We start from the raw sequence: 14,078 nt of genomic DNA on the forward strand, positions 1-14,078 counted from the left end.
CTTATCCGGGCGACGTGTCTCTCCAGAATCCAACTTCCCGCCAATATTTTATTTTTATTTTAAAGTGATGTGATTAAAAGTAAATTACATAAACGACGACGTTTTGTAGATATCCAAGCGGGTTTTGATCCGGGTAACCCAATTACCGAGTTGAACTCGTTTTCACAAATAGACTAAACTCAGAAAGTGAGAAAGTGCAAGTTGAGCCATTCGTCTCTCTCTCTCTCTCTCTCTCTCGACACGATTGAAAGCTCATCTCTTTCTCTCTCTCCTTCTGGGTTATCAGAGTCTAGCAAGCGTTTAAAGTTCTCTCCTTTCATCTCCATTTCAAAGCTCAAAAGTGAAATCAAAATTCTTAGATTTTGATGCGATTATTGAAATCAAAGAGCTTGCTTTGAAAGAGGGTTGAGGAGGTAAATTTAGATCTGGTGGGATTGGATGGAAGGGAAGGTGGGTAGACCTAGAGGTAGGCCAAGGAAACGCACAAGGCCAGAGGATCAAAATGGTGTCTCTAACCGAGGGAAGAGGATTGCTTTGGAGATGATGAAACCGTTAGTGCCAAGATCCTTACTTTGTAGCTATGTGTTGAAAGATTTTGATGAGAGCAGAGTCTCTCTTGGGAAGGTAGTTTCGTATAGTTCTGGGCTGTACAGAGTTGAGTACGAGGATGGTGATTCTGAAGATTTGAAAAGTTGTTATCTTCGCCGGTTAATTATAGAGGATAGTTACTTTGACGATGAGTTGCGTTGTAGAAGAGATAAACTAGATGAGTATATACTCAAGGAGGATGAAAAGAAGAAGCTGCAAATGCAAAATCAAGTAAATGGAGCTGAGGTGCCTACGTTTACTAGCTCAGGCTCTGTGGCAGAAGAGGAAGGTGGTGATTCATCTTGTGGGTTACCTGAGTGTGAAGAAGATAGCAGAGATCCAGATTTGGTAACTGTGTCTCCTCTTGTTCCAGATTTGCCTTGTTCGTCAGGAACGATTGGTGTCCCTGAGGAGGGTGTAATGCATCTGTTATCTGTATACGGGTTCTTGAGATCATTCAGTGTTCAGTTATATATCTACCCGTTTGGGCTTGATGAGTTTGTGGGAGCGTTGAATTTCTTAGGACCGAATACGTTGCTGGATGCCGTTCATGTTGCGTTGATGAAGGCAGTCAAGGTTCATCTTGAGAGACTGTCCTCAGAAGAGTCTGTAGTGGCTTCGAACTGCTTGAGGTAAGCGCATACAACTCTTGTCGTTTTGTCTTTGTTAACTTATTTTCTTGATTTTTGACTATCCCATATGCTTAGTAGTTTTCAAGCTCATGAATTGTTTTTTTTTTAATTCTTTTTTGCTTCTTCCTATGTATGGCATGCATGCAATAAACCTTTTATACCAGATAGAGATTCTATGGCTTAGAGAGACTTCAAAATAAGCCCCTTAGTCATAGTTTAGGTGGAGCTTGTTTTAGGATCTCTTAGAGTCTCTTAGTGGATAACAATTCAGAGATTTTGTTGCATTGCCATCTGCAGGTGCATTGATTGGAGCTTGCTCGATGCCCTAACTTGGCCTGTTTATTTGGTTCAGTACTTTTCTGCCATGGGACATGCACGTGGGCCTCAGTGGAGTGTTTTCTATGAATTTGCTGTGAAGAAAGAGTATTATTCCCTACCCGTAGTGATGAAGCTGAAGATCCTGCAAATTCTCTGTGACGATGTTTTTGATGTAGCAGATTTAAGAGCTGAAATTGATACGCGAGAAGAATCTGAAGTTGGATATGATCCTGATCGTGTTACTGCTGATCTTCCTGACAATGGACCTAGACGGGTCCACCCTAGATTTGCTAAAACCTCAGCTTGCAAAGAGAAACATCTTAGTAGTGAATTTGTCCCAGTGAACCATGGGAGAAGCTCAATGAACGAGTCAAAAAGTTTGAGTTCAGGATGTACTAATGGTGGTCCTAATGGAGTTAGCTCAGATCTGGATGGAAACAGTGATGAATGTAGGCTCTGCGGCATGGATGGAACGTTGCTGTGCTGTGATGGATGTCCTTTAGCATATCACTCAAGATGCATCGGCGTCCTCAAAATGTATATACCTGACGGGCCGTGGTATTGTCCAGAATGCACTATCAACAAAATGGGGCCAACGATTGCTCATAAAACGTCACTAAGGGGAGCAATATACTTTGGAGTGGATCCACATGGGCGGCTCTTCTTGGGTACATGCAACCACTTACTTGTGTATGCTTTCGTCGCCTTATCTAAGATAATTTTCTTTCCAATTATGGAAATACAACTGATCTTTCAGTTCCATATTCCTTACTTTAATTATATGAGCAACTATTTATTCAAGAATTGTCTAAGAATTTTCTCAAAGTGGAAACGCATATTGCTTTAATTATTTTGTTGTGAACGCTGATGAATATTTACTTTATATATGGCAGGCTTAAAATTTATGCGGATGCAGATATTAAATACTACAGTCTCGCTGACATTCCAAAAGTTGTAATGGTCCTCTTATCTGCAACGAACCATAGACTGGAATATATGCATATATGCAAAGCGATCTCACAATACTGGGATCTGCCCGGAGGTGTGATCTCTCATTTAAGTGCACTGGAGACTGATTTAGCTCACATGCAAAAAGAAGGGGATGAAGAGGTGTCAGAGCTGAGTAAGCCCGATAATGCAAGTAGTTCCAGTAGAAATAATATTCAATGCGCATCTGCTTCAGGCTATGTTGGCGATCCTGGTTTGGGTAGATCAAGTGAAACACAGGGGAAGAATCTGCTTGCTGGCGTTATACACAAGGGTTTAACATTTAAACCTCACGCGTACATTAATCACTACACAAATGGAGAATTAGCTGCATCAGCTGCTACTGCTTTGGCTGTCCTATTGTCAGAAGAAACCCACGAGCCTGATCAACAAAAGTTTAGTAATGCCAAGAAAGCTGCCTCAAGTAACATTTTGCTTCAGGTGAAAGCATTTTCGTTAGTAGCCTCGAGTTTCTTCTGGCCAAGTCCTGATAAGAAGGAAATCACCAGGGAAAGGTGTGGTTGGTGTCATTCTTGTAAACTCACATCAGCAAGTAGGAGAGGATGCATGCTAAATGCAGCTGTAACAGGAGCCACCAAAAGTGCTGTGAAAATCTTTAGCGGCCTTTTTCCTCTGAAGAACGGGGAGGGTGTGCTTTCTAGTATTGCAGCATATATACTATACCTAGAGGAAAGCTTACGTGGTCTCATTGTTGGGCCATTTCTCAATGAGAGTCTTAGGAAACAGTGGCGTAAGAAGATAGAGGAGGCCTCAACATGCAAAGTGATGAAAGCTCTCCTGCTTGAAGTAAGTGACGTTTTTTTCTGTTTATATTTGAAAATAAGTGTACATTTTCTTATCATTTGCGCTGTTTATATTTTATGTTGGCATGATATGTGGTTCATTATGCTTGTTTGCAGCTTGAGGAAAGTATTTGCAGTATTGCTTTGTCAAGCGATTGGCTTAAACTAATGGATGACTGGTTGATAGAACATTCTATGTTTCAAAGCGTTAGAGTTACTGTTGGGGCCACACAGAAACGTGGACCTGGAAAGAGGAGGCAGAGGAACCAGTCTGAAGTTACAGCCGAAGGTTCTAATGATGATAGCTTCACTTGGTGGCGAGGAGGGAAATTATCAAAAGCCATACTACTGAAGGCAGTCTTGTTGAAGCCAATGATACAGAAAGCAGCCTGGCAAGGTAAACCTTCTTTTGGCTGAGCTTTTTGTGCTTGTGGTTTTTTAGGTTATGTTGATATTCAATTTGATTTCACTCTCTGGATGATGCTAAGATGTTTGTTCTTTCATTAGGTGGTGTGAAAAAGTTTCCTGAATTTAATTATGGTGATGGCTCTTACATACCTAAAAGAAGCAGGCGGTCTATTTGGAAAGCTGCAGTTGATAGTAGCAAAAACATTTCACAACTTGCTCTTCAGGTGTGTCTTCTATCATCAATGGTTTTTCAGATGGTTAGGTTTCTTTGTTTATTTGCTGTTCCCCTGAAACTCAACTGAATCTGGGCCAGGTTAGGTACCTTGATATGAATATAAGATGGAGTGAACTTGTACGCCCAGAGCAAAACGTGCAAGATGTTAAAACAGGTTCAGAGACAGAGGCCAGTGTCTTTAGGAACGCTAGTATCTGTGACAAAAAGATTATAGATAACAAGGTTAGATATGGAGTTGCCTTTGGAAATCAGAAGCACCTTCCGTCTCGTGTCATGAAGAATGTCATCGAAGTCGAGAAAACTGAAGATGGAAACGAAAAGTTTTGGTTTGCTGAAGCACGCGTTCCTTTATATTTGACCAAAGAATATGAAGAAAGTTTGCATAGAGAAGCCGTCCATGCGCCTTTTATCAAGAAGCCGTCAAAAAGATTATCAAAGCTACAGAGAAAGCAACTGAAAGCTTCTCGAGCAAACATATTTTCTTATCTAGCCTCTAGGAGGGACGACACTGAGAAGTGCTCTTGTGCGTCATGCCATCTTGATGTTTTATTGAGGTATTTTCTTTAGCTCTCTTCACCTTTCAAGATATATATATAAAGAGAACTTGTGTACATCATTAACTTTTGTTCCCTACTTGTCTACAGAGATGCAACAACATGCAGTTCTTGCCAAGGTAAATTACAACATATACCTGAAAGAAATTCAGTTTTGGTTTCCTCTTTTGCATTTGGAGTTGTTTTTAGTTCCATACCTTTTGAGATGCTTTGCTGAAGCATTAGTTATGATTTAAGTGTGGAATCTTTTTTTGCCTCTCAGGTTTCTGTCACAAGGAATGTACTAGTATGAGTACACAACACACACAGCTGGAAAGGTTGAAACTCTGGTAACCTGCAAACGGTGCTACCTTGCAAGAGCTCGTTCACTAATCAATATCAATCACAGACATCCAACAACACCTACTGTTATGATCAATGGACAACATCAAAACCCAGTCACTCCAGTCGTTAAGACACAACAGATAAGCCTCTGGTTCAACAGTCATCATCTCCCAACACACGTGACAACAACGCTTCAGGAGTTAAACAAATTACTCCTGATTCTAATACGGCACCAAAGAGTCAACACAAGACATTGTCTTGGGGAGTCATATGGAGGAAGAAGAACTCGGAAGACACAGGTGCTAGCTTCAGACATCAAAATGTTGTGTTGGCTGCACAATCTGATCAGCCTAATCCAGGACCAGTTTGTTGGATATGCAAACTCCCCTATAATCCTGGTCAAACGTATATCCACTGTACAAACTGTGACAGTAAGAACAATTCATAATTTTATACTTTTAAAGTATTAACTATTTTGATTCTTATAAATCTAATCCTAGCATATATATGTATGCAGAGTGGTACCACATTGAAGCGATTATGCTGGAGGAGTCAAAAATCCATGAAGTTGCTGGGTTCAAGTGTTGCAGGTGCCGTCGTATACGAGTACCAGATTGCCCTTTCATGGATCCCAAACTCAAGGAAGAGAGACAGAAGAGAAATGCATTCTTCCAGCGACAGAGACATAAGAAAGGAAATAATAATACCAGAATGGATTCTGATTCCGAGATAATGTCTGAACCAAGAGACTCGGTACCCTCTACTCCCTCGTTTCCCCTTGAAGATGCGTTTGTTCCTCAGGATTTAGATGTTGAATGGAATGTCGATGGTTCTGTCCCGGAACCAGTTAGGAGACAAGTCAAACGTGAAGACAGAGAAGGGAACAATAACATTTCTTATATCGACTTCTCAATGCCTCCCGAGTCACTTTCTTGTGTGAAACCAGAACCAACATTGCCTGTCATGGATTGGGATGCATCTGACAGCAACAACAACAACAACATGGTTAAAGGGGAGCTAACGTTTGACTACCAAGACATGGAATTCGAACCCCAAACCTATTTCTCGTTGACCGAGTTGCTTACAGCAGATGATAGTGACCTGTGCAATGGATATGGCTATAACGAGGATGTTTCAAGAAACACGGATAACCCAAACCCTCAGGTTGAGACAATGGAACAGTGGAGAGCGTTTCTCAGTGACAATACAAAGCCATGTCAGATATGTATGCATGTGGAACCAGAGGCTGATCTCACTTGCCAGACTTGTAATATCACAATACATTCCCACTGCTCTCCATGGGAGGAGGAATCTACTTGCACCAGAAGTAACTGGAGATGCGGTCCCTGCCGTGAGTGGATGTAGCAGCGTTCCCTAATTTGAAGTTACCACTTAATTTGTACTTTTGTTTGCTTCTAGAAATATTTGGTGAATACTAGGAACATGTGTAATTGAGAAGAAGTAAATTAAAGTCCATGAAGGCAAAAAGGTAAAAAGTCTCCTTTTAATCTTTTTAATCTTGCATTTGCTCTAAATACTATTTATTGATGTTTAATATGTCCACCACATGGAGGCGTTTTTGGCCTGTCCGATGTAAAAATAGAACCTTTCACGATGCCTTGGAGACAGTTGGTGATGATTTTGTAATGTGCATTGGAAGATATAAGTTGAGGAACACAACTGGTGAAGAAGAAAACTAAGAGACAAAAGAGAGAGAAAGTGAGTGTGTAATCAACTTTCACTGGGATGTCTGTGACTGATACGCATACTATTTTTAAGAAACTGAAATTTAGTATTACTTTGTTTGAAAACGAGTATAGACGAGATTATCATAGGTTTTAGTTGGTACATTGTTGAAATTAATAAATTAGTTATGATACTAGATCGTTATAAGATACTAATTTTTTGTAGCAATATAATTGAAGACAAAAATTATTTCAAGACCATAGCGTGATGATGGATATCCATATAAAACAACCATAAACAAAACTTTAGGACCAAGCTACCATGGATTTATTTTTACTTGCTAAACACGAAATACATAGTGAACCATATATTTCAAAGCCGTCATCCATCCCATCAAAGAGCTCTCACTCAAATCACCAACGGACGAACTAGGGTTTACTAGTTCACGCTCATCCGGAGATGATTTTACTCCCTTCTCCCACAGGAACGCACCCACTGCAAACTGTTTCTTGCAAGACAAGTCACCGAGATCTGTAGGCAGACCATACAGTTTGAGAAGTCGATCAAGCTCTTCCTCCGACATAGCCTCGTACTCTTCCTTCGTGAAGCTTGGATAGTGAACAGGCATCTGGAACGATGACCAAGAAGCAGCCCCTCTGGTCAACTGATCACGGTCGTTGCTCGACGATGAAGCCAATGTTTTCTTCAAGACGGCATCATCTGAGGAGCTTTGGTTGAGAGTTTGTAGTTTGTCACCGAAAATAAGTGTAAGCTGTGAAACCCTTGCCATTGTTGCGTGATAAATACTGTAAACTTTTGATTCTTTTACTTGACAGAGAAATTTCATAAGCCAATATATTATATATATAGAGATTATGTAGATGAGATAAATGGAAATTTTCTTTTTTACACTAAATCAGAAAATGGAAAAAACGTTTTAGTTTTCCTATTTTAATGATACAAACCGTCATTTATTACTTACTGCAGACTACTAAGGAAAGTTGGAAGGTCTTGTACCGGTCCGGTCGAGTAATCCGGTTAGAAGAATTCGGTCCAGACTCCAGATCATGAACCCTAAGGCTGGTTTGCATATACCGGTTCGTGACAAAACCGAGCCGGTTTGACTACTGAACGCCGGATAATTTAGCCCAATCCACAAACTGCATGCCGCCATATACATTGTTAGCAAACCGGACTCCAACTGTAAACGACATGGCGACTACAGGAATGCGTTTGGCTGCTGTAGAGCCTTCCACGACGCGTTCAAGCCCGTTGATGATCTGGTAACGTGCGTTGGAAGATAAGCCAAGGAACACACCTGACCAAGCATACAACTTATAGAGTCATCAGCCTCTGTAAACAAGCAACAATGTGATGCACACAAAAAAAAATCAAGCAAGCAACAATGTACAGAGAGACACCTTCACACTTGTCTATGAGTTCTGAAACTGGAATATAATATTACAAACAGGAACAATATAGCTGATATACTGTCACCGAGATTTGTGAGCATGATAACGATTCTTGTATCTCAAAACTGATGATTGATCACGGGCCTAGCAAGAACTCGAAGTTGGAGATGGTTTAAGTAAGAGACTAACCCCAGAGAGCAGCACTTTTGAATAGAGGTGGAACAGGGACGTCTTCATCTGATGTCATTATACTCCTATATTGACATAGATCATATAAACACAAGAAAGAGCACTGAAAAAAAATCATTTCATAATTGGCAGGTAATGAACGAGTACCGTTTTGCTGTCATGATCAGATTTGCAATTCCCTGACCAATGAGACCGCAGCCAAATCCAACCGAACCATACAAGAACCCCTAGATAACCACATTGATCAGTAAAACCAAATGCACGGAAGATCCACAAAGAACATTAGTCTCCAGACCTTGTAGAAGAAAGTTGCAATCCGCTGGTTAACCGAGAACTTACAACCCGGTCTTTCAGCTTCAAAAACACTTCACAACCACAAAAACAAAACCTGCTATTACATGATCAAACCAAAAGTGAAGAGTGAGAGAAAGAGACAACGAGAGTCTTTACCTGCTAGGAAGGGCGGCGCAAGAACGCTTAAGTCCCTTAAACAAACCCGTTGACGATGCCACAGATGTCTTCCCAATACGAGCATAAGGAGCCAAAAGTCCAACCAAAGCGACATCAACCACAAGACCAACCAAAAGATCAGCAGCATACAACTCAAACTCAGACCAGAAATCTTCCCCTCTCTTCTGCACTTCCGCGAACGTCGCGCAGCAAGAGTCTATCGCTACCTGCATACATCAGACCCCACGAAACTACTCACATTCTTGCCACAATCACTAAAAGCTTTGATCTTTGGACAAACAAAACAAAACAAAACAAACCTCGGTTCCAACTTTGAAGAGAAAGGAAGGATCTGCAAGCATTCTGTTACGAAGCATGGAGCATGTCCTCATCAGAAACCCAAGCGGCCATACAGATCCCTGTCAAAAAACATAAACCATCAAAACAGAACATCTTTAATCTTCCAAAAAAAAAGAAACAAAACCTGTAGATCGAGGTAACGAAGGAGGAAGAGTTTCCGAATCCCAACAGGCTTGGCAGCAGCCTCCAACATATCCTCCGGTAATGCAATTGCAATCCCTCTCCGCTCCGTCTCTTTCATAACTTCGTCGAACTTCAGTAACGGACCAAACTCCTCCTCCTCTCCAGCATCGTCTCCTTTGTCTCCATTGTTACTACCACTATCCCCATTTCCATCGTCGTCATCTCCGCCGCCGTTAAAATCGAGCTCAAAATCGCTAAAGGTCTCGTCTTTGGATCCGGTATACGTCCATTCCGGCACCGATCTGCCGCCGGAGATTCCCACGCACCGAGTTCTAAGCTTCGGAGGAGAAGGCAGCTCCGAGCTCCAAAGGCCTCCACGGAAACAAATCGAGCTGGTGGATTCAAACGTTGGAACGGAGGCTCTTCTGCATTGATCTCGAGGCTCTACTACTACTACTACTACTACAGTGGTTGAAAGGTGGGAGGAGGATAGAGACATTTTAATTATCTTTCAACGGAGCTTCCAGTAAAGGTGTTTGAGTTTTGGAGTTAAAGAGAGGAAGAAAGCGGAGTGATGTATGTCTCTATCATACATACATAGTGTATGCAATTGCTATGTGATCAATCAGTTGGTTTAAGAGATACAGAGGTTACAAGTGGCGTCACCGTAATGGTCAAAAAATGTGTTGAAAATTGTCAAAAAAATGAAAAAACATAGAGTAGAGTTAAGCATTGCTTAAAGCTCATATTACTGAATTGAACTCAGATAAATCAAGTCACGATCAAACTGAATTGAAGAAGAAACTAATGAAACATGAGCCAATAATAATACTAATAATAATTAATAAATGCCCCGACCATTCTTGTTTCTCAACATCCTCGAGAACCCAAAATGTCATCAAATTGTTAAACACAGAATAATCTACACTGCCCAATTTACCATTGTAATTTATAAGACCTGAACGGTGTGATGTCGAGAAAAAACGTGGCTCTTTGGGTGTTTTCATAAACTCAATCTTCTCTGATCTAACATCGAATCTAACTATTCTCGACTGGCCAACTCCATAGTATAGAGCACCATCAATGCATACCTGTCTGGGATGGGCATGTTTGGTTATCTCCGGGATGGGCATGTTGGTTATATATCTCCGGTCAAGTCGTTGTCGAGAAAGAGATGGTTGTGAATTAGCTTTTTTTTTTGGTCAACGGTGATTTTTATAAAAGAGAAAGCAAAGAGGTTCAAGCCCAATACAAAGACTAGCCCAAGGAAATAAAGGAAGCAAGAGAGGTCTTAAGGGCCCGTTTAGCTAAGAAGTCAGCCTCTCTGTTCTGAGAACGAAGGATTTGCTGAAAGTTGATAGAAACAAAGAAAGATGAGAGGCTCTTGATGTCCTGGAGAACGCCATAGAGTTCTGATATCTGACTTTTTGTTGAAATTGTTCTGATGAGCGTTGCACAATCGGATCGGAGGGTGATGGAAGCCAACCCTAGATCCTTCGCCTTTTGATTCCTTCACAGAGAGCAAGGGCTTCCGCCATAAAAGAGGAAGCGACATCCTCTATAACACCGGTTCCTGTTAGTGGGAAAGACGAGTTCTCGTCTCTGATGATCCATGCGAAGCCTGCTCGTCGCGTTGTTGCATCCCACGCTGCATCGGTTGAGCCTGATGGAGACAGTGAAGCGGTCTCTACCATTCGGTTACTGCCTCTGATTGATGAGGTGGGATTCTGGCTCGGTGGAGCCTGTTCTTGAGCGTGATCCCATTCCAAAGCTGTGGAGATCCCTTTCGTGATTACCTCCGAGGCAGGTGAAGTCTTGTCCTCGAAAATTAGTTTTTATTTAGCTAAAAGAACATACTGTATTAAAAACAGGAAGATTCACAAAATAAGGAAAATTATTGCCTATTTAGTTTTTATTTATTTCTACAAAATAACACGTACATTTTATGAACAATATGTGCTGCTGCGTGAGTTTATTTTTAATTTATTTTGTTTCTGATCATTGGATTTATCTTATAAACAATATTTTCTTGTTTTTTTTGTTTTTTTTTGCATCGAAAGGATAACAATTATTGCTGGTAAAAAGATAAAAAGCTTCGTCTTCTACTAATTTATTAAAGACAAACTCAAAAGCTAAATCGAACAAGGTAAGATCTCTGAGACTGAAAGCATTATATAAACGAAGCAACAAAATATATTTGTTCTTTTTGAAAATAGAATTAAAGCCAGCGAATGAGAATTAAAAGGTAAGCCACGAAAAGGTGAAGCTATAATGAAACTACCAAGAGTGATAATGTTAGAAGAACATAATATTCTCAACGTGACCGGGGGAACATAACACCTCACGACCATGCGTACAAATTCCATGCACACCTCTAAACTCATCATCCGTGATTCCATCAACCTCAGCTCTTCTAACACGCTTACTAATCATATCGCAATAGTAAACAGAAAAGAGCTCAGATGAGTTTAAAGATCTTGAAACCAGTATAGCCTCGTTGGTATGAATTTCTCCAGTGCACAAAAGTCTCTCATCAGTAAAAAATTCTCTCAACTCACTATACACATCACAAATCACAATGCTCGACCATTCTTGTTTCTCAGCATCTTGCAGAATCCACATATACATCTCAGATGTCCCGTAGAAGTCATAGCTAAAACATGCTAATTTTCCTTGGCAAGTTATAAGTCTTGAATAACATGAGACTGCGTTATAATCTTTAGGTACTTGAATAAACTCAATCTTCTCAGACGTAACATCAAATCTAGCTATCCTTGAATAACCAACTCCGTAGTATATAAAACCATCGATACAAACCTCACCTTTCATGCAGCGGTAAGGATCTTTAGTGACTGCCTCTGACTCAATCTTTTTCCACTTCTTTTGTTGAGATCCCAGCGTGAAAACGAAATGCTCTTGGTTTATATTGTCCGATGTACCGCTGTCGGAACCGTCAAACATCATCACACACAAGACTTTGTATTGTTCTCCCACAGGGTCGTACCCTAGACGTGCGTACATGTCCCTTCCGTTAGGTGTAACATCTGGTAATTTTACGATTTGTCTAGTGGTGGGGTTACAAACAGCGATCGATGAACCACGTGCGCAACAAACCAGACCGTTTAAAGGGCGAGATTCGATGTCGTAGACGAGATCCGAGATCGTCATGTCGTGTCTGGCCATGACTGTGGAGTATATTTTGCCATCTTCCGGTTCAGGAGCCGAGAAGATGAAACGCTTACGAGAACCGGAGTGCTTGAACGTTAAAAGGAGACGAGGACGAGTTTTTGACCTAGTTAGGAAGGTATCGACGAAATATTTGCTGCGGATGATGGAGAACCATAGCTTCGACACTGCTTGGAATCGGAGGATGGGCTTCGCTGGAAGTCTCGAGAGGATATCTAAAACGAGATCGAGAGGGATGTTTCTTGTGTGGTTTACGGCGTGATCTAGGTTACGTGAGGGAGACGGTACTTGTGAATCTTCCATTGCGGCTGGTGGTGAATGGTGTGATGATTGCTTAAAAGTTATATACTGTATATCGAACACAACCCTAAAACTAATAAATAAAATATAAACTATATATAAAAAGGAGAAAAAAATAATTTGAACTTCTTTGCTTATTCCTTTTACTTGACTAAACTAGGTGTTTTGCCCGCATATGCGGGCATAAATTTCTTATAAATACTTATTAGTTTATGTCTTATTAATCTAAAACCAGCATAATAAATTATTATTTATTTTTTTAAATAGTTAAATCAAACATCAAATATTTATATATGTCAAATACTTTTTGTCAAAATATATACTTATTATTGTGTTAAGTTTTTTTAAAACACTCATATCTTAGAGAAAGTTTAGAAAATATATTTATATTTTTTGGTTGACTAATATTTAATAATAAATTATTTTGTATCTTAATTTTTTTAACTTTTATAATAAAAATATTGTTTTCAGATAGGCATAAAAAGAATATATATAGAAGAATTATCTTTTTTTGATAATTCTAAAATATTATTTTGTAATCAATTATTTAATATAGCATATAACATATAAACTTTATATCATTAAAATAAATTAGTGAATAGTTAGAAACTAATAATAAATTAATAACCTATCTAAAAGTCTAAAACCTAATAAAAATATGACAAATAAGAAAAGTTAATATAACATATAAATTTAATATTAATAAAATAAAATTCGTTTTTATTTATATAGAATATTCATCAAGGCTATTATTTTAAATTAATGATTTATTGACTCAGCTCAAAACAAATAATACATCAATGATAATTTAGTTTAAACTTAATAAAAATATGACAAATAAGCAAAATTAGCTAAAATCATGGAGAACATGACAAGTAAGCAAAATTACTTCATAAATAATAGTATAGATAGATTGGTAAAAGAGAGATCAAAATAAACATATAACTCATTAGGCCCCTACATGTGTATAGTCTCCATTGAGCCCTAGTGACTTGTGAGTTGTGAGCTATGTCCTCATTGATTATGCTCTGCACTCTACTGTTTGGTTATGTTATAATCAATTAATCATCTCGAGTTGGAATTCAAAGGTACAAAGCCGATTCCTTGCTCAGTGGCCAAAACCGTAACCGCCTAATGTGCCTTAGTTCACCTTTAGTCCCAGGAATAGCGTCCGTCTAAGGCAATCTGCATCAGAAAAGATAACACAGTTCCAAACTCACTGTGTTCCTCAGATGTACATCATCCCAACTCCCAAGAAGCTCCATCATCAATGCCAAGTGATCCATGAAACCAAAGTCCCACTCAATTTTTTTTTCTCACAGAACATGATCAGAAAGCAAGTAAGAGATGTATGTACCTCATCTCTTTCATAGTTTTCACCAATGTGAGGATCAAATAGAATATCTCCAGCGGCAAGCTCGAAACAAATGCAGGTAAAACGACCACATATTAACGGAGGTTGCGTATTTGGAGGCTTGGAGCCAACAATAACCTCAGGATATGTATACTGCCTTGCCTGAATA

The 14,078-nt window shown here is 39.6% G+C and overlaps 4 protein-coding genes across 4 annotated transcripts; 1 reads left to right on the top strand and 3 right to left on the bottom strand.

Annotated features, from left to right (window-relative positions):
• The first annotated feature begins 183 nt into the window (after positions 1-183).
• On the top strand, positions 184-6,359 carry LOC108845551 (DDT domain-containing protein PTM). The gene is given in 11 exon segments (XM_057005158.1): positions 184-1,220; positions 1,518-2,228; positions 2,432-3,332; positions 3,446-3,725; positions 3,836-3,960; positions 4,050-4,525; positions 4,616-4,644; positions 4,788-4,819; positions 4,822-4,983; positions 4,986-5,280; positions 5,367-6,359. Coding segments are annotated over 11 exon segments (4,641 nt in total). The 5' UTR covers positions 184-438; the 3' UTR covers positions 6,215-6,359.
• A 403-nt stretch (positions 6,360-6,762) lies between these two features.
• LOC130509326 (uncharacterized) lies at positions 6,763-7,382 on the bottom strand. The gene has a single exon (XM_057005161.1). The coding sequence runs from the start codon at positions 7,380-7,382 to the stop codon at positions 6,876-6,878; it is 507 nt and encodes a 168-aa protein (XP_056861141.1). The 3' UTR covers positions 6,763-6,875.
• A 40-nt stretch (positions 7,383-7,422) lies between these two features.
• Positions 7,423-9,675, bottom strand: LOC108844271 (protein RETICULATA-RELATED 1, chloroplastic). The gene is made up of 7 exons (XM_018617492.2): positions 9,071-9,675; positions 8,907-9,005; positions 8,587-8,813; positions 8,432-8,501; positions 8,284-8,363; positions 8,137-8,201; positions 7,423-7,853 (listed from the first exon to the last, which is right to left on the bottom strand). Exons 1-7 carry the CDS (start codon positions 9,566-9,568, stop codon positions 7,660-7,662), a joined length of 1,233 nt encoding a protein of 410 aa, XP_018472994.2. The 5' UTR covers positions 9,569-9,675; the 3' UTR covers positions 7,423-7,659.
• Positions 9,676-11,244: 1,569 nt separating this feature from the next.
• On the bottom strand, positions 11,245-12,558 carry LOC108846708 (F-box protein At1g30790-like). Its single transcript, XM_018619911.2, has 3 exons — positions 12,112-12,558; position 12,074; positions 11,245-11,984 (listed from the first exon to the last, which is right to left on the bottom strand). The coding sequence occupies exons 1-3, from the start codon at positions 12,556-12,558 to the stop codon at positions 11,365-11,367; spliced, it is 1,068 nt and encodes a 355-aa protein (XP_018475413.1). The 3' UTR covers positions 11,245-11,364.
• Between the last annotated feature and the right edge of the window lie 1,520 nt (positions 12,559-14,078).

Source organism: Raphanus sativus, chromosome 3, assembly GCF_000801105.2.
Source record: "Raphanus sativus cultivar WK10039 chromosome 3, ASM80110v3, whole genome shotgun sequence".
Lineage (NCBI taxonomy): Eukaryota > Viridiplantae > Streptophyta > Magnoliopsida > Brassicales > Brassicaceae > Raphanus > Raphanus sativus.